The sequence below is a fragment of the Thunnus maccoyii genome, chromosome 6, assembly GCF_910596095.1.
Source record: "Thunnus maccoyii chromosome 6, fThuMac1.1, whole genome shotgun sequence".
Classification (NCBI taxonomy): Eukaryota; Metazoa; Chordata; class Actinopteri; order Scombriformes; family Scombridae; genus Thunnus; species Thunnus maccoyii.
Window position 1 is genome coordinate 15,570,070 of NC_056538.1, and position 24,710 is coordinate 15,594,779.

Here is a 24,710-nt window from a genome sequence, read left to right on the forward strand (position 1 = left end):
GGTCTTTGTATGTATTTTCCCTGGTACAATGTTTACAACAAACCTGTCAAGCTTTCATTTGCCTTGTTTTTATCATCACTGCTGTCGCATTCCTCCAAACAGTTGTGTCTCTCTCCCCTTATGCTGGTTTTGTAGGAGGGTCCCTATGTGATGCTGAAGAAGAACTGGGAGTTATATGAAGGCAATGACCAGTATGAAGGATACTGTGTGGACCTGGCCTCAGAGATCGCCAAACACATCGGAATCAAATACAAGATCTCTATCGTACCAGATGGGAAATATGGAGCCAGGGATCCAGAGACGAAGATATGGAACGGGATGGTCGGAGAGCTTGTGTACGGGGTAAGAGTGGATGGATAATATTCAGATATTTATATTGAAAATTACCCAGATGAAAAGATGCAGCCTTCAAATTTCTTGTTTTCTCTAACCAGCAGCCAAAAACCCAAATATAATCAATAAATTCAATTAAGTGATTATCAAAATAGCTGTCATTTAATTTTCTGTAGATTGAGTAATCAATTACTCAAGCAATGTATTCAACTCTACAAAACATGATAATATAGCACACAATAACAAATAATAATAATAATAATTGTATGGTCTTCAAATTACTTCATAATGACAATGCACAAGAGAGGATAATATAGTGTAGTGCAATCCAGTATAATATCACCACAAATTATGGAAAGTTGATGCAGTCTCAACCAAACTTGAATGTTGGAATCTTCTTAAAGGTAGTAGAGTGTATACTGCAGGGATATTAAATTTCATTATGTGCACCTGCTATTGTGACCCCATCATGGTCCATCGCACAATAGCTTAGAAATGCTCAAAATAACTTATTGCAGTACATAAACTTATCTAGAGCTCTGCGTCCTCATAGTTGCCATATCTGTTTCCTGCCAAGATGTCGGGTCTCAAAGGGTTCACTTATTCCTTAAGAATCTGGCAAGCTGGCTAATTATGCCATTGACAGCCACGCACAGTCTTAGATTTAAACATTGCCTGCTTTTCAAACTTTATCAACATGCAGAAGACAATGTCAGTCGTCACTTTGCGGAAGAGTGAAAGTGGAGACATTGCTGCAGAACAGCGACAGAATTAATTAGCCTCCAGAATCCGTAGTGGAAGGTGACACAGCAGAACCGCCGCATTGACTAATCATGTTTGATTTGTTCCAAACACTGGCAGTCCTTTCTGATGAATCTTCTGCCACGTAAGAAGAAATACGTTTGTAAGATTTCAGCACTTTGTCCTCTAGTTCACTTCTTGGTTGCTTTTATATCTTTGTGTCACTTACTCTCTGTTTATCTTTGTGACTTTTCATTCTTTCATGTTGTGTTCTTCTGTCACCAGCTTTCCTAATTTATTTCATCTCTCTGTCTGTGGTGTGCTGTGGGTCTTGATATACCACTGCCCTCTCCTCCTCTGGTTTTATTCCATGTCACTTCTGATTCCCTTGTCTTTCTTTTCCTGTTTATTGTCTTTGCATTGTAACATCTTTACTCCTTGTAGAACTTGTTTGATATGCAGTCATTGTAGCTTCCTTTTCAGTTAAGACTGCAGATGTTGTTTAGACACATGCAGCTATTCAGAAACAGATACCCATTGTGCTGAATGAATAATGCTTTCAACTCACATTTGACAGATTTTGAATGTGTGTGTGTATGTGTGTGTGTGTGTGTGTGTGTGTGTGTGTGTGTGTGTGTGTGTGTGTGTGTGTGTGTGTGTATGCAAGTGTTTGTGAGACCTTGCTCACTACTTTATATTCTGGCAGTGTTGCTGTCATGCCTGCGTATGAATTACTTCTCTGTCATTCCACTGGTTTCCCTCTCTCTTACCTGTCTCTTTCAACCCTTTCTCACTCTCTCATGCAGTACTAATTTCCTCCTTTTGCCTCCACTCGTCCATTCTTCCCTATCTTCCCAATCTATCAACTCCTGGTACATCCTGCAAGGCAGAGCATGCCTCCCAAACACACTAAAACATCCCCTTGCAAGAATGATTCAGTGGTTACAATGAATGTATTCTCCCAGTTATTGGAACAGCAGAGAGAGTTTTACAAAGAGATGTTACTTCAGCAGCAGGAAAATTTTAAATGCTTTATTCAGCTGATCATGGATGGAACTAACAAAAGACTGGATGGTGTTATTAGAGATGCACAGGAGCTGAGGAACAGCTTGGAATTCACCCAAGATAAGTCTGATGAGACAAGAAGGGGATACAAGGAGATTGAAACAAAGATAAAATCATTTGAAAACAACATAATGAATTCTAAGCAGGAAATTGATGAAATGTTTACCAAGCTGGACTGCAGTGAAAATCAGTGCAGGAGGACAAACATTTTAATTGATGGGATTGCTGATGAGAAAGGAGAGAACTGGGGTGAATCAGAGAAGAAGGTTCAACAAATGCTCTCAAGCAACCTGGGACTAGAGGGAATACATATGGATGTTGAGCATGCCCAGAGAATTGGTCAGTACCAGGAGGGGAGAAAACCTAGGAAAATTGTTGTAATATTTTTGCACTTAAAAGACAGAGTATCCTTTCTTCTGCCAAGAAATAAAAGGGCACAAAAATCTATATAAATGAAGACTTCTCAGAAGCTGTGCAACTGAGGAGAAAAGAGTTGCTGCCCAAGTTGAAAGCTGTCTGAGAAAGAGGTGATAAAGCCAGCCTGAAGTATAAGCTGGTCATCATACCCTGCACTTCAAGGTTCAACTCTTCTTTTATAAAAGGACTTTCTTGTCTTATATTTTACTTTTTATGCTGTTTTTGTTTATGTGTCCAAATAACAAACTACACCTTGGTTATTAAGTTTGCCAAGGAAAGGATTGATATTAGTTCACTTAAATATATGTAGCCTTAGGAACAAGGTTCATGAGATTACCAGGATTTGCTCGTTAAATAATATTCATGTTTTAGCACCTTCAGAACACACCTGGACACTACTTACAACTACGCTTACTACTCACTTACTATATAAGAGACAGGGATAAATACGGTGGTGGAGTTGCTTTTTATGTTCAGGAATACATTTCATTTGCTTTAAAAAGAAAGACTAAAATGCCCAAGTCTGGGGTTATGAATGTTTACCACAGGTCACAGAAAAGATTTAATGCAGACTCATTTGTTAATTAAAGTGGTCTGATGTATGTCAGGAAAATGATATAGCCATTGCATAAGTTTCCTGACATACATCAGACCACTTTAAATCTTTAACATCATTAACAAATGAATGATTGCTTTCTAAAAATTTCTTGGATAAATCAGTGAGGTGGGTGGATGAGAATGCTCCACTTAGAAAAAGGTCTGTGAAGGGAAATAGTGCACCATGGGCTGACGATGAGTTCAGATCTTTAATGCTTCAAAGTGCCAAAGTGAAGGTAGCTGTTCATAAATCTTTTTAGATAAAAGTCTTTATTGTAAATTGAGAAATAAGATTACCAAGATAAATTACATCAAAAATAAATAAATAACAGCTCTGTAAATGATAGTAAAAAATTATGGAAAACTTTGAATGATATTTTGTGTATGAAGTCACACAATTCTAAGTATGTGGAATGTGCAGGTCAGTATATCACCAGGTCATGTGCTGTAGCTACTTTAATCATTTCTTTATCAACAAAGTAGACAGCTTAAGATCTTGCATGCAATCAGAAGAGGTACATTTAACATGCAACATTGTTTACAGTATTATGAGGGATAAAATATATTGTTTATGTTGATCAGTGATTAACATATATGGATAACAGGAAATTAGTTCAATGGCAGTTTTTCTGACAGCAAAAAAATGTATTGTGGTGTTCCACAAGGAAGTTGCTTGGGTCCACTTTTATTTTCAATATTCATAAATGACCTACCGTATGTAAAAATGCGGATGTAGTTATGTATGCTGATGACTCAACTTATGTATGCTGAGGACTCTACATGTTGAGTCATATAGCATTACCAAATGGGTGAGAATAAACATATTTGTACTAAACATTGCCAAAACTAAAAGTATTGTATTTGGTAGTATGTATGTTCTTGCTAATGCCACCACATGTAATCTCTCTGTAGATGAGATATCAGTTGATTAGGTCACTAAAACCAAATAAATAATAAGTTAAATAATTTATTGTCTTGGTCTGATCAGATTGATCACATAGTTTTCATCATGGGAAACAGCATTTCAATTTCAAGGAAACATTCTACATATGTTCCATCTTCTGTTATCATTGATGTTGTTCAGTCACTTGTCACACCTTGAGTACTGCCCAGTTCTTTGGTCAAGTGCTTCTGAGAAACATCTAAAAAAAAAAACTTCAAATTGCACAGAACAGAGCAGCCTGATTAATTCTCCATTGTTCTGTCTGTGCTAATGTGAGTGAGATGCATAAACAATTATCATGGCTAAATTTGGAGGCTAAATTAAAATCTTGTCTTCTGTTATTCATACAAAATCTTATTTGGAATACTACACCACACTTCTTGTGTGAAAAACTAGTTTATACTGTTTTTTGTCATGGGTATAATACACATCAAGTCAGCACTGGTCATCTGGTGGTGCTGTTCTTTATTTGGCTTGTTTTGCCTTTTTGTTTTATTGATACAGTGTGATTTTAATTATTGGTTGTTTTTATTGTTGCTGTTTTTGTGTGGGCCCAGGAAGACTAGTGACTACTTTGTGTAGGCTAATGGGAATCCACATAAAGAATAAAGAATCTTGCTCCCACTTCAAAATCCACTGATCCTTTACTGTGCTTGTCTACTTCACCTGCCCCTTGTGTTTAAATCGTCCCTCCTCCATCCTTTATCTTTCTCCTCAGACACTTTCTGCAGAAAATGGAGATTGCGGACAATTCCTGCTCACCATCACTCACCTGTTTTAAATACAGTCCTTACGAATCAATTGCACTACAATATGAGTAAACTAAATACCTTCTTTTCTCAACAACCCCTCTTCTTTACAGAAAGCAGAAATTGCTGTTGCCCCGCTGACCATCACTCTGGTGAGAGAGGAGGTGATCGACTTCTCAAAGCCTTTCATGTCCCTGGGGATCTCCATCATGATCAAGAAGCCCCAGAAGTCAAAACCGGGTGTTTTCTCTTTCCTGGACCCACTGGCCTACGAGATCTGGATGTGCATAGTGTTCGCTTACATTGGAGTCAGTGTTGTGCTGTTTTTGGTGAGTGACATAGATTTATAAAAAGTCAGCGCATGAGTTGGGTTGCATTCCTGTCACAGTTGGAAGAGATTTGAGGGCTTGGGTTTAGAGATGATAGAACAGATCTCTTGTTTAGATCACACTCTAGAAAAATATGTGAAGCAGTGGGCTACCCTCATTTATGGTCCTTCAAATCTGACATATTTTTCCTTCTGCTGTCTCAGGTGAGTCGCTTCAGTCCATATGAGTGGCATGCTGAAGAACCAGAGGAGGGCACCGCAGAGCTGGGCCCCACTGACCAACCTCCGAACGAATTTGGCATCTTCAACTCTCTCTGGTTCTCACTGGGAGCATTCATGCAACAGGGCTGCGACATCTCACCACGGTGAGGGAGGGAAATGAAGTGTGTGAGGCAAACAGAGTGCATCTGTGTACGAGTGTGCATCAGACTCAGAGGGTAAGAGATAGTATTTGAGTCTGTATGCAGGATGTGTTCATAAGAGTGTGTGGGTTGGGGATAGTGTGTGTGTCTAACTGTCTGTAATGTCAGAGTGTTGTGGTATTAGGCTTTGGTGATTCAGACTGTTGACAATGTGAATCACCTCTCTTCACACTTTTCTCACTTTAGCACTGAACTGGACTGCGACTCCAAGACACTGTGTGTTACAGAATGCTGGAAATACACATACAGACATGCACATACAAAAAAACATAAAAGTGTGAAGAAAACACCTGCACACAGTCCAGTGGTCATGTCCATACGGGTGTGCTATGGTGGAAGATTTAGCGGTTTGCTAGGTGTGTATGAATGTTTAATGCACTGCCGAAGAGGCAGAGTCCAGCTGTATTTTTAGAATATTTATAAGAATATGGCATTTTATTATTGATAACCTGAGAATGCAGTTTAGTGAAATATTCATGGCCATCATCCTCAAGACCTTTAGGGAGCAAATCTGAGGAGAGAGGGAGCAGCAAGGAGAGCTTCACACCAAAACAAATGATAGAAAAGAGTGATAGACAATGAGAAAACGAAGAAAAAAGTGTGAACGGTTGAGCAAAATGTGTGTGTTTGCTTGAGAAAATAATACAAATTGGTAGCAAGTATGTTAATGGAAACTTCACACTCTGTTATAGAGGTGGAGACAAAGTGGTCAGCACTGTGCTTTAGGACAAAGATGAATAGTTAGTAATTTTAGTTATGGCATTTTTTTTTACCTTAACATGCCTTTCCTAAGAAATCAATCTTGTGTCCTTTACACTAATAATAAAAAAGTGTATTATATATATTTGTTTATGAAAAGGTTGCTTCTATATGTAACCCCTGAAGGCATAAGCCCCTTGTTAATCTTAACATGAATTTATGACTGATAAACATTGAATCTTTCTCATCTCCATGTCTTTTCCTCTGCTTTCAAACCTAGTTTTACACCTAGTATCTCTAAACATTTCCACTGCATTCCCATTAGCATTTCACTTTTGGGAAAAGAACAAAAGTCGTACATCAGTGGCCCAACTTCACTTTCTTCATCCTCCTCTTTTGCTTTTCGGCCCTTCTCTTACACTCTTTCTTCCATCTCTTTCACGCTCTCTCTCCTCAGCTCCCCAGCACCTGTCGTCTCCCACTCCTCCCCACTTTAGTGTGAGTGACAGGCCAATTCTAGCTCCAACACACAAGATGGAAATCACTCACACCAGCTGCATGCACCCACATTCACATGCACGAACACACAGGATGTGCACAAGAATACACAAAAACACATACACGTCACACACTGACTTTGCTTACACACACATGCAGAAAAACACCCAGTATGCACTTTCACAACAATCCAACACACATGCAGAGTTCTCCATCACTTGTAGGTCTTGTTATAGATGTGTGCGCATAAGCTACAGCTGTCATAGCGATAATGTGATACTTAACATGAAGCCAGCGTTCGTCATATAAATCACCCGGTCCTGTCACTTCCAATACAGCACAACTCCTCTAAAGGCCACGATTACTGCAGTCATAAATGCCAGATTATATTCTTACAATGAGCAAAAACTGTCACTTATATACTTTTTATTCTTTCATCTTCTCCTATTTTCAGATAAGAGAAGTTTAAATTCAAATGTGTGCCTCAAAAGGCATGAGATCTAATGTAGCACAATTTCAGTCTCACAAGATGAACCGATTTATGGAAGTATGCTGCAGATGTGAAGATGAATGGAACTTAATAGTAATATTTACAATAAAGAGACATACTAGCTAGCATAAGGTGAATTACTGCTTCCTAAAGAGGAAGAGGGGGTTGAGTGAAAGATAGAGTGAAAGGCAGGAACAAACAGCAGGATACAGTAGGGAAATGCAAAACGATAAAGTGCCAAAGACAGCGCTCATCTTTGTATCATTTATTTAACCACAAAAATCATTACACTACTGTTTGGCCAGCCATCAGATTCTGGCTGAGAATGTGAATTGAGCTGCTGATTTCAGACATCAATATATGTGTCTCTGTCAATAACGGGTTAGTTTTGTTTGTGTCTTGGCCTCTGGTGGCTGTTGTTGTGGCTGGATGGAGGCGCCTTACCGGAGAGGCCTTGTACCACCCAGAAATACATGGATGGAGCTGCGCTGACACACAGACCTATTTCACGGGGTTTTAACTGCTGCAGCTCCTGTTATGAACCGTTGTCAGCTTCTGACGTGAAAGAATGACTCCAGCTATTATTTTAAACCTTTACATGGCAATTTGTTTGAAGCATGGCTCTCACTGCGCGGATTTTGTTAACAAACTTTATTTATGCGTCCAGTTCAGCTGTCACTCGGCAGCAGGTACGAGCTGTATTTTATAGTTCTGATTAAAAGTGGAAGTGGTACCTAAGACAGAACTTTGCTGTGTGCCAATTTCATACATAATACAAAGTACAGTAGGCCTGTTACAGGTCAATTATAAAGATAACTACACATTAGATTTATATAAAGAAGCTGACACATTCATTGACAGTGCTCTTATATACAAGTATTGAAAGTGTGTAACTTCTAAAAAAAAGTTTCATATTCTTTGATACATATGTTTGTTGTGATTGAAGTTGCAAATGACACATTGTCTATCGATATTGCCACAATAATGTACAACAGATCTGTCAGTCCTATTCTTCAAAATACATTTAAATCAATAAATGAATAATTCAATTTGTGAAGATGTGTAAAATTATGGTTGTTAAACGATACAGAACGTAAGACAGCTTTTTCTTATGCATACTTAATAGTATTCTGGCAGAATTTAACATGATTACCAACTTAATTATTTCCCAGATTTTGTATTAGTTACCATAGTCCCTATATGTTTGTAGGAATGCAAGAAATGGGATTCAAATCACAGCCTATTTGAAGAACAATGAATCACTTAACACATATACTTTATATACAGATATATAACACATTAAAACAGGATTGCTGTGGAAGTCAAAATATTAACTGAATCAGTGTTAGTCTGTTCACATCAGATAAATAGTAATTTTAACTGAAAATAATAAACCAAAACCAGTATGCGATTCCTTAACTCTCATATTGACATAGTTTTTAATTGGCCTATATACTACAACAGCATAATAGAATTCCTGAAATTCAGTAATGGTTTTTGGTTTTTGTGTGCCATCCCAAGATTTTCAGTGACCCGATCTGGCCACCCTTATGAAAAATTTATGGGGGCGCCACTGGCCAGAGAGTGTCCTCTCAGTCCTCCAGGCAAAAAGGCGAGTGGGGGTTAAGTTGCCATTCATTCAGTGTTGGCCTGTGGCCTGGCCTGAGGTAGCACATGAAGTTTATTTGGCAGTTGGGTGAAAACTGATCAACCAGTAAGGCTTTTAAAATCAAACCAGAAGAAAACCCATGTAAGTCAATGGGGGAAAAGAAAGGAAACTAGGAGTACACGCACACTGTAATCAACCAACAACATGTTTTCCTCAGGTCTTCTTTTGCCTGAGGAAGACCTGTCATTGGTTGAAACACTGCAAATAAATAAAAGGGAGTTATGATTCAGTGTGGGGGTACTCCTTGTGTGAAGCTTAATTGTTTTTGTATCCAGCACTTACCCCACCGAGGTTTTGTTGAGGTGCACACGACTACTTTGTTTCATTGAAAAAAGAAAAAACCAAAAGAAAAACATGTCCCACTCATTTGGTGCCCTCTCCCTTATTTGATGCCCTAGGCAATCGCCTGTGTGGCCTTTGCCACGGGCTGCCCCTGACTAAAGCATCCTTTATGAAACCAACAGTACTTCTAAGTGTCTCTCAAGTTGCGCTCCTATTCTTATATGTTACACACTCCTGTCTTGGCACACACATATCCAGCATTCTTTGCAATACAGCAGTCTATTTAATCTGTCATGCTCTGCTCACTCTTTTGTTCTTCCTAAGCTGTAGCTGCTATAGTGCTCATCGTGAGCATCAGTGCATCATCACTGCTGCTGCTAGCATATAGCATTTAATCAACCTCATCTCCACGCCAGAATCCACCTGTAGCCACTGATTGTATTGTAGGAGCCTGAAGAAGGGGAAATTTATAATCATCACGCCCTAATCTCTCTAAGTGCAGGCTTAAGTGTATGCTGCAGGGACTGATGAGGCTTGAATCATGTACCTAGATGGTAAAATTAACCATATCTTGTATTTACATATTAATTCAACCATTTCACAGAAGCGGACTGGCAGAAATACCTAAGTAGCCATTTATGGTTATGCAAGAAAAAGTATAAATAAAATATTAATAATATAATAATAAAATTCAAAACAGTGATCTAAAAGTACATTTCCTCATTCATTAGATTTTGATGAAGAAATTAAATAAACAGGCTTTCTGCCATAAAACCATGTAAAGGATGAGCCTCCACTGTGACACCATGATCTGCCAAAAGACTAGATCATGGCCTTAAAAAAGGAGTTGTGTCATGCATATCACCAGGCCATATCATTTTCCCATCCCCTCAGTACATTTCCTCTAATCTAGCATTCCCTTGTTCACCTCTGTTGGGTAGGTAAAGACACAATGCTAACTTAACTCACAACCAACAGCAGGAATGTGTAAAAAGCCTATCACAAGATTTGCTCTCACCACTTCTTCAAGTTTCCTTCTAACTGATATAACTGCCTTTTAATCATTTACTTTTACTACTTCTTTAAGAATATATTGTGGATTGTTATTGAAAATATGTGTATGTTTGTAGGTCTACCTACCCTCTATAGGAGGCATAGCAATGTGTGCAAGCAACTTACTGAACCAATTTTAATTACCCATAAAGGAGAACATTTCTCACCAGTGTCTCTACTTCAGTTGCACTCACAGATCAAATCCACAGGGTCTCAATTACGGAGCATAATACTCTTCTGTGTGGTGTGTTGATTTAGGCCAATAAGGCAGATGTAAATTTACACTGAAGTCTCAGGTAATGGAGGTTTAGTTTCTGTTTCAATGATCACGTAAAATTCTTAAAAGCATTAAACAGATGGGAATAATGAAAAATTAAATGTTACTGATTTTAAAAATAGGCCTGTTTATTCAGTTTGCTTGTCCATTGACTCAAAATGCATCAACTGAGCTGATACTAATTGAGTCCTTATTATAAGTTTGAAAGCAATAACAAGTGCAATTAATTTTATTATGTGTATTGTTTCAATACACTAGTCCTCTGATAATTTGGTATGAACAGATGATAATTTATGCCATCCATACTTCCTTCTCTGCAAGTATCTGAAAATAATCATGTGCTTTGTAGTGAGTCAGCTGCTCCATTTCCAAGTTTGTTTGTTTCTAAATCTCTACATAATGTATCTTGTCCAATATGGCTACCAACTACCACCTATGGCTTACACATCATCCAGCGGAAAAATCTCTTCCCCTTATGCGTCACCGGTGAGTTGACAGACACCAGCAGCAACTCAACTCTGTCAGAGGAAGCAGTATTTTCATGCACATAACATACTTTTCCCATCTTCCAAACGTCTGTGCTGACCATGGGATGTTCATACTTGTCCTGGTTTTATCCTCCCTCTCCTCCATCCCGCCACTCGTATCGTCTCTGGCTAGTCAGCTGGGATCAGAGTATTGAAGTTGACATTTACTGTGGAGCTGGGAATAAAGAGAAGGAGACAGCCTCTATGGGAAGAGGTTTTCTTACAGACTGGTTGAATGCTGAGACATCTATTGTATATGGTTATGTCTGAGTGTGTGTGTGTGTGTGTGAATTTATATATGCTCTGCCTTCTCCCTGCTTGGCTGTTTGCAGTGTCTTTATGTTTATCTTTCAAAAGTACAATACTCTTCTGTTTTATAACCTTCATGGGCATCTGTTGGTCAGCTGGTCCATGTGTTCAACACTGTTTGTTTTGACTTTATACACTGTGTATGTGTGTGTGTGTGTGTGTGAGACAGTGTGCATTGTGTATTGAGCTGCCATAGTACGGTGGGTCCATTGGTATGCTGTGTGGGTCCCTCTCTCCCTGCTGCAGTCATCTCTGCAGTCTGGGAGACAACACACACCCCTATTCAACTCTCCAACTCTCACTCTGTCTCCTCTCCTTTGCCCTATCTATCTATTGATCTATCTATCTATACTGTGCATATCTGTCTATCCATGTTGTTCTGATTTCTCTTCATCTTTCCTTTTTTCTTTCTGTCTCATCCTTATCTCTTTTCCTCCCTTCTTGTTCATCTCCTCACGTTGTCTTCCTCTCTGGATGTTTTAGAGACTCTTCCTGCTGCTTTGCAGTCTAATCATCAAGTTATTTAATTAAGTAATTGGCATTTCCATAACTATAAATTACAGCGCACATGTGTGTGTGGTCTGCATGCTCATGACTTCACTTTTTTCTCAGAGGCGCAAACGCACCGACATGTGATTCCTTCTCCTTTCCGATCAAGCAGAAGGTAATGGCTGGCAGGTGACATGAAGACATTTACACACACTCACACACACATTGTCAGTGTGACCTTCAGATGCCATTTGCACCACCCACCTGTCATCTTTCAGCCCAGGATATTGGGCTTTTAATGTTAGTGATTGGCCTGGTCACCGCACAAAGGGTGGGAACACAGTGATGGACAGTTAGGTGATGGGACTGGAATTTTTAAAAAGTGGAAATTAATAAATGGCAGAAAAGTGACAGGGTGTACACCGAGGAAGGACCAGGAGCAAGTGCAGGAGAGGGGAGAGAGGTAAACTGATCACCAGTGAACATCTCAGAGGGATTGGATCTGTCTCTGTCAATAAACATCTGAAATTACAGCGCTCTTCTCTTGTGTGTGAGTGTGTGTGTGTGTGTGTGTGTGTGTGTGTGTGTGTGTGTGTGTGTGTGTGTGTGTGTGTGTGTGAGTGTGTGCGTCAGGGTGAGGGCACTTGTGCACTTCTCTCCATTTAGCCCTGAGTGTGTGTGTGTTTGTATGTGTGTGAGTGTCATGTGTAAGTATTGAGTAAATGGCCGTGGGTGTGCTGAATAGTTAATGGTGGCAACAGATCCAGCTAATGGCATGACTAAATACAGTGGAGCACTGAAGCATACTGACTAATTAATGATTAGTCTTAAGCCACTGATTAGAATCCAGTCATACTGACTGACTTTGTTTATGAAATAGTTTTTACATACTCTTTAATAATCTTCTCACTGTTCCTCTCTCTGGCTGTCTCATATCTCTCCTGCTTCACTTTTATGATCCTTGTTTCATTTTATTCTGCTTTTCATTATCTGTCTGCTGCACCTAATCTTTAATCTATTAATCTGATTTTCTTTCACATGTTGCCCTCACACCCTTTCTTCTGCCTCTATCTAGTATTTCCGCCTGGTTCACTCACTCTGTCAATTCACATTATTTCACACTTGTAGTCCTTATAAGAGAGATCAAAGACATGAAACACAAGAAGAAATATGTTCTGTCTATATGTATTTCTCGTTGTCTTCCTGGTCTTTATGGTTGCACTCATCAAACATTCATGCATCATGTGCTTGTTGAAACATCAGGTGGTGGAGATAGACTCTACCTTTGTTAACATGTCTGCCACCATCACTGGTGTCCTGTTTGCTCCCCAGTTGGATCACAGCAACTAATAATGTGAAGAATTTTCCCTGTCGGCATTTCTTTAATAAACAAGAAGATGGGTTTTTAACAAGCTCATGATTTTTGGATGCATGTCACTCTTGACTTGTCTGCTGCCTCCAAAGAGGTTTGAAAAATTGACAAAAATTAACATTTTTCTTGAAGGAAGTACAAAACTATAATTTGTTGGAAGACTTCTGTCATGTGTCATTTTTCTGCTGTAATTAATTATTCTTTCTTTTTCCTTTTCATGCTTGTTATTTAGAAATGTACAAAATGTCCTCAATTATGTCAGGCAATTTTAAATTATTTTAAGGAAAATAAGATAGTCAGACTCAATAGGTTACTAAAAATTGACTTTTTTTAATGAAGGAGTAGAAATGTCAATATGCACACAAACTGCATGTGCACAAAAACACAACACATAAACAGTGAAAAATGCAACAATCCAGCACTAGCTCACTCAGCTGTTGTTTGTGTCTGTCTTTCTGATTGCCTTTGTGTGTTTGGATGTGTCAGCATCAATCTGTTTATGAGCTTTTATGTGCATAGGCATATTTTTTGTGTGTGTGTATGTATGTGTGTGAGTTTGTGTGTGAGTCTTTGTTATATTCATTTCATCAACAGATTTTTTTTTTCTGTCCAGATGATTGTGATTACTGTCACCACACAATTGAACCACAGGGTACATAATTGTCTTCTATTAGTTCATCCAACATCATATGCGCACACACACACACACACAAACACACGCACACACACACACAGGTTGTCCTAGGTCACTTTTGGGGACATTACATAAACTTACATTCATTTCCTGGAGAACCCTAACCATCCCCACTACCTATCCTTAACCTTAATCTAAGCCTAACTTAAACCACTGACCCAAAAATTTGCATTTTACCAATTGGGGACATGGCTTTTGTCTTCAATTGGTCCCCAATTAACTGGTCTTTAGTGTGAAATTTGTCCCCTAAAGTAGCCTATGACAGACACACACACACACACACACGCATACATGCACACATACATACATACATACACACAAAGTATAAAATAGGTGAGAAAACCTAGATGCATTGGATGAAAAGAAACCGTATAGTTCAGAAATGTGTGTGTGTGTGTGTGTGTAAGAGAGACAAAGGAACAGCATGCCATTAATCTTTCACACTGAGGATTGGGGAGGCAATCTGTTGGCTATCATAGATGATACATGACCCGCTATAGAATGATTCGCCTGTTGCATACCAACACACACGACACAACTGCACACACAGGCAACACACACATTCACACTGCTGCAAACACACACACACACTCACACAGACATGTCACATAAAGAATCAAGGACGTCACTCCCAAAGCCCACCCATCAACACAAAATGCTCTCGTACATCAGCTAGAGATGTGTGCGCATGCAAACACACACACTTATACACATGCATGCATGCACGCTTTTATACATGGTCTCATCTGAATCAAGCACGCTCCATTGACCTCCAGTAAGTAAACATGTTCTTCAACTTGGTACAAGGCCAAATGCAGGTTAATACCGCCCTCTTTCATTTTCTCTCTCTCTCTCACACATACACACACACCTGATTTCCTGAGGAACCTGATTTCCTGCATTGGGGTAGGCAATTTATTTTAGAAGCATTTTTTCTTATATTTGTTGAAATTCTCTTTACATCCTGACAGCTATCAATAAATCAAATGCTCTGATAATAAAAAAGAAAAAAATCCGGTATCTGTAGCTGTCGCAGGCCTGTAATAAGTCCGTCCAATCATTTCATTTGGCCCGCATGAAGTGATTGGATGGCCGACCTGCCTGTCTACCTGTGTGCACTCTGCCCGTGCACTCATTGCACATGACCAGAGTCTTCAAAACAGAAAGTTTGGAGGCCGGGGGAGCATTGGCATACTGATGGATAGGGAGTGACAGGACTGCATGAATTGCAGAAGGAGAAAGAAAAAAGATGGGGATATCAACAGAAAACATCGGACTATTGCCTGTAGTGCAGGGGAAACTGAACAGCGCATAATCTTATCGCTCAACGCCGGGGCGAGAGACTTTCAATGAAAGTGAACTTGGCTCCCAGAAGTGAAACGCGATATCACTCAAATTTAAGCAGGGAGATGGGACACTCATTACTTTTGTGGCGGACTTCAAACAGATGAGAGGCGGTCCTGTTTACTAAAGGTTGTTGTGCCTTGAGAGGAAACTGTGTGTGTGAGTGCGTGCAGTAACTGTTCTGTTGCGTGCACATATGAAGCACATGCATATGCCCGGGGGAGAGGCTTAGGACAGAGAGGGGAGGGGAAGGGGGGGGACAGCTGCAGGAGGAGGGCTGTGTTTTCAAATTCTGGCGTTTTTATTGTCTATTCCAGATTGCCTACCCCAGCTTTAAGAGAAATCTGTTTAGTGGGTTGATTTCTGCAGAAGAAGTCTGATTAATTGGGTTAGGGTTAAACTAAATATTTGTTACAGGGTTTAGTTTAAGTGTTTGCATTTATGCACACACAAAAACCTACTTGTAGCCGTATGTTGTAGCCAAACTCCAGTCCAAAATCAGACTACAATCTGCCAACTCATAATTAGGGGCACTATATAAGTAAATTTTCACAGCTGAACAGTTGGTTGTTTGTAAAATTGTATGTGTCTTCTCATTACAGTCTGTCCTCTCATGACATCAGTCCAAAGGCTTATAAAAATTGTGTGGAGCTTATCCTGTATTTGCATGGGCATTCCTCCTGAGCTCTGGTTTTCTCCCACATCGCAACTCATTTAATGATTCATGTCATTATGAATACCTCAGTCATTGCTGTTGTCTAAAGCACTGGCCTCAGAACTAGAGTTGGTCCCCAGGCTCTGCACTGTGGCTGTCCAATGATCCTTACATTTAGAATACTGTAGGTCAAACACGGGATGAATTTCACCTAAGAGATCAATAAGGTGTAATTTAAACTAATAGTAAACATATTCCTTACACGTTAGTCGTTTAAAGTGACAGTTCAAAAATCAATGCATGCGCCTGCTCTCAGGCTCGACAGGATCATGAGACAGAAGCAGTGTGTTCAGCTATATTTTGGAGAAAATATAATTGTTTGGAGCATATTGAGCATAAGTGAAGAAGTGCTGCTCTTGACTGTCTTCTTTTTTCTATCTGCACTCCTGTCATCCTCTTTTGTTTTGCCTTGTTTGTTATTCACCCCCCCTCCCTCTCTGTTTGGATGTCTGCTCAATTCACACACTCACTCCATCAGGTCAGATTAAAATTATGTCACAGCTTGTTTACTAGCTAACCAATTATATCACACGTCTCTCTTGGCCTCTGTAGGAGACCTATGAAAATGAGTTTCTAAATGCGCATCATCCACATTCCTACACACAAGTCATCATCACATTATCATTGTCATCAGCATTTCCATCAACAATCATATTTTACAAACTGCTAGTCGAATTAATGTTTTTAGTGTGTTTAGTATGTGAAACTTTCTTGTCCATTGCTTTTGAAAGTGAACACCACAAACCTTCATAAGCTCCTAAGAAGTGTGCTGGCTTTTGAACAGCAGCAGAATGCAGAGTTGCTCCGAAAGGTGACAATTTATGCCGAGTCAGGTGTCACTGCACCTCGGCTCTCTCGCTCCTGTTTTCTCTCTTCAGCACACGCTCGTTAAAACCCAGTCCACCCTAAAGATAACTCACATATCGCTCCTCACGTCACATCAGACTGTGGAATCAACAAACAGCTACCTGTCCAAGAAATGTGAGGCTGTATTTTCCAACTCTGTGCAAGAAGGAATATCACCCAAATTGTGTTGACTATGAATTTTCTGCTTATGATTTTGTCAGGATTTGTGCAGAAATACAAAAACACCATGAGAAGTGAACAATATAGTTCAGGGGGGGTTGGCAAGGATATTTGTATCCCCAATTCTTTTTAAAAATACAAATTTTGATTTGAAGTCTAAGTTAGAGCAATTTTCCCGCTGGAGAAAATTTGAAGTTGTTGTCAAGTAACAAATCTTGTGGTGTTTTTGGAATTTTTTCTATGGCTAGAAGTGAGGTGACACATTTTTAAATTGCTTATTTAGTGAGGAGGTATTCATATTTACTGTGAATATTCGCTTGAACTACACGTTTTTGTGGGTTTTTTTAGCACAGATTCAGTGAGGCCTGAAAGAGAAATCCTACAAAACATCTTCCTTTTCACTCTCTGTGAATGTGAACGCTCTTTTACAAGTTTAAACCTGGGTTTAAACCTGGGGAACTTTCCCAATACCCTCTTCACTTTCTTTCTAACTCTTTCTAAAGCGTGGATGTTTTATGTTGCTTTTTGCACCCATTAGAATGTCTTTCATTGACTGCAGCACTTAAAAGAAAATTTAACATTTTGCGACCTTCTTCCATCTTTCTCTCTCTTTCTCTAATGTGCTCATTCTTGCTTGCTCTCACCCTCTTTGCTCAGTGAAAAACAAGTTCATGCAAACAAAATGAATTGCCACTTACTTTGATGCTCTTGCTCACAATTGTTAGATAAAGGGAGTAAACATGGAGAGAGAGAGGAGAGCGTGAGGATGTGAGGGATGGAGGAGCGCCTAGATTACAATCTGTTTCATGTAGCCTTTGTTATTGTGTGTGCTGAACTGGTTCGAGGGTTGAAAGACAATTACTTGGCAATACTGTCAGTTGCACAGTCATGCACACAGTGGTGTCGGAAATGCGGTATGTTTCATATCTCTGACTCAGGAATTAATTATGTTTCCTTCTCTGTTTTTCTCTCTGCTAATCCCCATTGCTCTGTTTTCCTCTTGTATTCTTTTCATCCCTTTTCCTTCACCTTCACCCTTTCCTTCATTCTTTCACTCACTTTCCTGCCCACTTTTCATCTCCCGCATCTTTTCATCTGCCTTCTTTTGCAATCTTCCACCTCTCCCTCACTCCCTCACTCTTTTTTTTTTTCTTCTTTGCTCACCTCCATCTGACTTCTCTCCAGGTCTCTGTCTGGACGAATTGTTGGAGGCGTGTGGTGGTTCTTCACCCTTATCATCATCTCCTCTTACACAGCCAACCTGGCTGCCTTCCTCACTGTGGAGCGGATGGTTTCCCCCATAGAGAGTGCGGAGGACTTGGCCAAACAGACAGAGATAGCATACGGGACACTGGACTCAGGCTCTACTAAGGAGTTCTTCAGGGTATGGACCCAACACAATCTGTTCATTTATTTGATTCCTTGAGAGGTAACAGGCTTTTGCAATGTTAAGTCAAGTTCATTTTCTACTGAGCTGAGACTACGGAACAGCCAAACTATTTTCACTCTTCTGGTCATTAGAAACACATACTCACAGAACTTTTTAAGAAATACCGTTACAATTTACAGAGAAATGTACATAAACTGATCTTCATGACATCTAGATTGTTTGCCAAATATGCCAGCAGATGTTTAAAGGTACATTTGGGAGTTTCTGACCACTAACAGAGCAGTAGAGCAGTATTTTAATGACCAGCTCCCCATGTTGTTTGTATGTAACACACACCCACAAGCACACATAGATGCAACACACTTTAATGTGAATAGTTTCTTGTTATTCCACTTACTGACAGCAATGCACTTGCAAAAAGGGGGAAAGAAGAAGACTACTAAATCTTCAAAAATTCTCTTTCCAAATGTTTTATGAGGAAGGACATACATTCAACATGTTTATTATGCCTAAAAGATGCACACTATGAATTTTGGCGAGAAGCACTGAATGATTGATTAATGATTTAATGATGGTCATTTTTATATTTTCATGTCTTTTGTTCTTTTTAAGAACAAAAGGCTATGGTGTAAATACTGTATGATGATGTACACTCATGTGCATTTATCCAAAATAATGCACTCTGCAGAATGAAGAACAACACTCTGCTTTGATTTGTGGTGTTTTCTTGGCCTCCATCCCATCCATTATTGCATTACTGCTCACTTGTGATACAGAGTGGAGAGGGAGGTTTGGAAAAGGAAAAGGGAAAATCGAGGAGTAAAGAGGGGCAAAGATCCAGTGGCATCAATGAGGATTGGATAATGTATCAAGACCACAGTTTTACAGACAACCACCACAATCTGAAAGTCACTTCTAAAAGAAAAAATGAGAGTAAGAGGAAGCAAATATGAGGGTGGTGTTGTCTCATTTATTGAATCTAGACAACAGCCAAAATGCCAAAGCAGAATTCTAGTCTGACTGTAGGTGGGACAAGGACAAGTGACTAATGACAGTGTAAACCAATTTACAATAGTCCAGGTGGGAAGCAATGAATGCATGTATGACTTTCTCCAGATCTTGGATGGAGAGAAAGGAAATTTTTGAAATGACACTGAGCTGAAATGTCTGGTTTTTACTTTCCAGCTAATTTGTTTAGAAAGATTGATGGCATCATCAAACTTCCCAGAAATGTTTTGGAGGAGCATACTGAATAAGAAAAAGAGTCAGCATGGGATTTTGTACCTTTTGATTAACGTTGTGAAACCCTCCCCTATCATGATTAGAATGATTGTTTGTTTACCACACTCCTGTTGCATTTAATCACTCACCTACCCTGCCAGATAAAGCAATGATAATAGTAGTAATGATAGATAATAATAATAAAGAGTAGTGAAGTGGAGATGGACAACAGATGGAGGACAAGGTGGAACAGAATATACTACAGTGAGCTGTTACAACAAAATAGTAAACAGGAAATGATAGCGGAGTGGCCCAGAGTAGATGTGGAGTGGCCTTTTGACCCATTCACCCATGAGGATTGCAGTTACATAAGTACTCATATACACACATAGAAACATAGACACACACACAATGTTGATGAAGACAGAATTTTTCTGCAGACATGGGCAAAACACAGCACGTCCTCCCAAGAAAATGACAGCATAGGTTGTAAATTCAGTCGCCAAAAACAACCTATATGTGACAGATAGAGCTGTACTTGTGTAGTGGGGGAATAATGCTACTATCTCCAGATGCCAGGAAGACCAAGGATCTGGTCCAGGCCCCCCCAACACAATTTGACTCAGACCTACTCTGTACTGTGGTGTTAGGAAGAGTAAACTTCAGGAATTTTCAGTGTCACGTGGCTTACCTGACAAGGGTAGTAGTCTAGTGCATTTTCTCTGTACCTGTACTCATGTGTAATAACACCTAAACGCTCCCCTTATTCCCTTCCTTGACAGTTGCAGGACTAAATCGCCCCCACTCTGGAGAATGACCTCTATGAAATGAACTCTAAACAGTTTTGAGTTTGGACCACGCTAATAGGGGGTTTATTCTAGTAGTAGAACTAAAATAAATAATAAATAATAATAAAAAATAAGATGAAATGAAAGTCAAATCAGCTTTGCCCCTATAGCAACATCACACAGCAGAGTTAGATATGTAACTTTAAACATGGGGACTGCAAACCCCAAATGGAAACCAAAAATAAAATAAAAATAAAAACTGAAATATGTATATTAGATTAGAGGAATGTCTATCAGCACGGTATATAACAACTGCGAGTGACAGCTACTTCTTAACAGCTACCCAAATAACGGCTGAACAGAAACTCCACTTTTTACCATATACCAGTGAAAACACCAATGCACATCACAGTTACACATTCATGGTCAAATAACCACAAAACAGGTACTGTCTCACAGATACAGTCACATGAAATGTCTGTGGGTGAAGCCACCGGTGTGACAAACAGTTCGCAGTGCTATTATTGTCCGTCGCACTTTCTCTCTTTCAGTGTTCGTGATAGAGTCGAATGTGGCAGGGAAATAACAGTTTACTCACAGTCCGAGTTGAAGACAGTCCATAGTTACAGTCTGTGCGTGTGAAGAGAGAGAGAGAGAGAAAGAGAGAGAGGAAGCGCGCACATCAAAGGCGCCGCCGTCCACGCTGCCACTGTCCTTGTCCATGCTGCACACTTCTTGGATAAAACAAAAACAGAACTGGAGCACAAAGAGACTAGCTTAGACTATTCACTTATCTGACTATGAGGCGTATGCCTCGTCTGAGCGAGTATAAGTCAAACAAAATATCACTTCTTCACCGTGCTAACCAGGTAGCTTAGCCACGGCTAACAGCAACCAGCAGGCCCTGTTTGATGTTTATTGTTGCCATGACGACAAACATTGCCAAACTTTAAGGAAGTAGTAACTTTAACCCACACCACATTTCAAGTGATCATTTTAACCCGATTTTAATCATGATCTTTCCCTAACCAAGTGGTTTTTGTGCCTAAACCTAACCAGACATTAACCACAGCGTTGTCACACCGTAAAACATAATTAAATCAAAGCTGCCAATAGAGGCGGCATATTAGAAAACGCTCCTATGGGAGAGCATGGTACAATCAACCTATTTGGTCGTTTAATTATGAGGATGTGTTGGTAAAACAGCAGTGTCATCATATGTACAAAAACAAATCTGCTCCATCACATAGTCATGCTCTGTAGGAATATTCTGAATTGTTTGTGTGCTCATGCATTGTGTGCATGGATATATACCAATTTACAGTTGTGCTTTGTAAAGATATGTGCACTAGTGTGTGTATTTGGGGACTTGGGGGAGGTGGGGAGGTTGTAGCAGACAGTTTGTGCTCCTATGAGCGGCTCTGGCATCATCAACATAACGAGCGGGCTGAAATCTGTGGAGGGTGAAAAAGCAATTTACTCTCCCACAGCTGAGGGGGATTCGCCACCACCATTAATTATCTGTGTGTGTGTGTGTGTGTGTGTGTGTTTGTGTGTGTGTGTGTTTGTGTGAGCATGTGTGTGTGCATTCATGTGTGTATCTAAGAACGCATGTATGCATATTCAGCCACATATGTATGCGTCTATACATTGCACTTGTGAGTGTATGCGGCACATCTCCTGCAAGCAGATTTGTATGTCTATGTATATTGTTTTCCATAGCGTGGATGCCTGAAGGTGACTTGCAGCATCCATTTCCCCCTTCACAGCCTCACTCATTGTTAAAGAATCCGGAAAGAGTCACACCATATTGTCACACATCCATCCCTCCAAGGCCAGTCGCTGCTTTATATGTGCGTTGTCATCATCATCACTGTCTCTCCCTTACACACACAAGCACACACACATTTTGCTGTGTCCGGCCAGAGAAATTGGTAGATAGAAAAATGTCTAAAAAAAAAAAAATACAGATGGAGGGATGAATGGATGGATTAAACTTGAAGATGATAGAAGGCAGGGGGAGGGGCTTTTTTATTTATGATAGACTTTGGCAGACAGAAGGAGAATAAAAAGAGAAAGAATGGAGAGAGAAAGAAAGGGTAGAATGGAGAAAGGAGGGGCCCTTTGGATGTGAGTGACATTATTATGGGATAGGTGTCCGTCATGCACTAGCAACACGCTCACACACACACACGGTGGATGAGGCCATGGCTTGTCGCTTGCAGAGCGACAGAATAACACTTTATCACCGGGAGAGGAAGAGAAGAAAGAAACAGGACGCTTGTGGAGGATGACAGTTTGACTCCTCTGCTTGTTATTTTCACTCTTGAGTACACACATAAAAGCACACTGATTCAAACACACACACACACACACATATAGATTGGTGCACAGTCTATATGCACATACACAGACTCACATATGCATGGTATATACACAACATAACACAATACATCATACCAGACAGATGTCCTCTCAAAAGCTCTTCTGTTAGAGCAGGCAACTGAATTCATAACTGTGCAACGGATCACTACACCGCTGTTCCAGTCAGAAACTCATTTAAAGAAAAGATTGATGCTTGACTTGTCAAAGGAGCCGTACTGTTTAAATGTGGTTATAAATGTCATTATATGCCAGAGGATCAAAATGGATGATGGAAGACAAACCAACAGCAGTGTAATTTTATTCAAAGACTATAAGAGTGAAAATCAGCCTCAGCAGTTTGCTATGCTTTTAAAAGAACTGGAGCAATAAATATAATTAATTAAAAACACATGAAACAACATGCTAATATATTTTGTACAAGTCTAGCTTCAGTACTGTTGGTTCCATTGTAGAAACATAGAAAAAGCACTTGTGTCTACTCACTTAATTTTCCATCTCTTCTGTTCTCATATTTACATCTCAGATTTATCCCGTTTGTCTCAGTGAGAATGGCACATTAATTTGAATAATCAAATCTGTGGTTAGAGACGCTGATAACACTTAAGGTGTCTCTGAGATGTGAATGTCCATCCGGAAGAAGATGCACAGCTTGGATGTGTTAACAATATACCAATCTTAAATGGTTGGTATTGTTGGGTATTTTTCTTATTGTCAGCAAATCCCATGAAAAAAATGAAAATCAACAATGTGTATTTTATATTGTAGTATTTTGCACTAGGATGGTGTATGTGAGTTTGACTCAAAATAAACAGTGGCCACATTCATCATAATGAAGAAACATGTCAACTGTGTGGCCCAATGATGTGTTTCTAATAGTTTCTGTACAACCGTGGAGAGCAGAGGAATATGCTGTGTCAGGCTTTGGCTGCACAGACAACAACTTTTCAGTAAGATTAATTAATTGTTGGTTTTGATCTTTTCATGGGATTTGTTGACAATAAGGTATCACCAGCCTTATGTATGTAGAAGATTGTCTTATTTTTTGAAGGAATAAAGTTACAGTCAACTGAAAAAACTGAAAAAGTGTTGAACTACCTTTACTGAGCTACAACAGTGACAGTTTTGTCAAATTGATTGAATCCTGTTTTGCAGGTTCAAATTGCACAAATATCCTAAAAACTTAGGAAAAACTCTATGTCCTTTGCTTGTAAGACCTTAGACATCCACGCTGCTCTTCCTTATCTACACCTGTCAAAGATTTAGACTATTTATCTATTACTATTTATAGCTCCTTACCCTACACCATGTCTCCTCCTTTGGAAATCTTTTCCTCACTGAACTATGAAAACCATCATCTGTGAGAAAATCTGGTATTGTATGTTAGCAATATGGTAGCCCATTCTCTCTTAATTAAACTCTGCTCTCTCCTCTTACCCCCTTCCTCCACCCCAGAGGTCCAAAATAGCAGTATATGAGAAGATGTGGTCATACATGAAGTCTGCCGAGCCAACTGTCTTCACCAAAACCACAGCAGAGGGGGTGGCGAGGGTCCGCAAGTCCAAGGGGAAGTACGCCTTCCTCCTGGAGTCCACCATGAACGAGTATACAGAGCAGCGCAAGCCTTGCGATACCATGAAAGTCGGGGGGAACCTGGACTCCAAAGGATATGGAATTGCTACACCGAAAGGCTCACAGTTAAGGTGGGTGGAATAGTGTAACAATAGGAAACAGTAACAAAGCTCTTACTGTACTATTGCTGCGATATTCCACCTACCCTGCTGTGCCTTTTATACTACACCTAGATTAACCTGTCACTGCTGTTAGGTGAAAACTTCTCATCCCCCAAATTCATCAATTTAGATACAATTGATTTTTTTTCCCCCACTG

At 39.7% G+C, this 24,710-nt stretch overlaps 1 protein-coding gene across 6 annotated transcripts in view; it reads left to right on the forward strand.

Annotated features, from left to right (window-relative positions):
* gria4a (glutamate receptor, ionotropic, AMPA 4a) overlaps positions 1-24,710 on the forward strand; it is a 107,340-nt gene that overhangs the window by 66,481 nt on the left and 16,149 nt on the right. For 4 of the 6 annotated variants that reach the window (XM_042415475.1, XM_042415469.1, XM_042415470.1 and 1 more), the window contains exons 11-15: positions 136-342; positions 4,959-5,174; positions 5,378-5,538; positions 18,225-18,423; positions 24,276-24,523. In XM_042415475.1, the coding sequence (XP_042271409.1) occupies positions 136-342; positions 4,959-5,174; positions 5,378-5,538; positions 18,225-18,423; positions 24,276-24,523 (1,031 nt within the window). Of the gene's footprint in view, positions 1-135; positions 343-4,958; positions 5,175-5,377; positions 5,611-5,781; positions 6,395-18,224; positions 18,424-24,275; positions 24,524-24,710 lie in introns of those variants that run through there. The other 2 variants (XR_006096750.1, XM_042415472.1) reach the window with 2 other exon arrangements.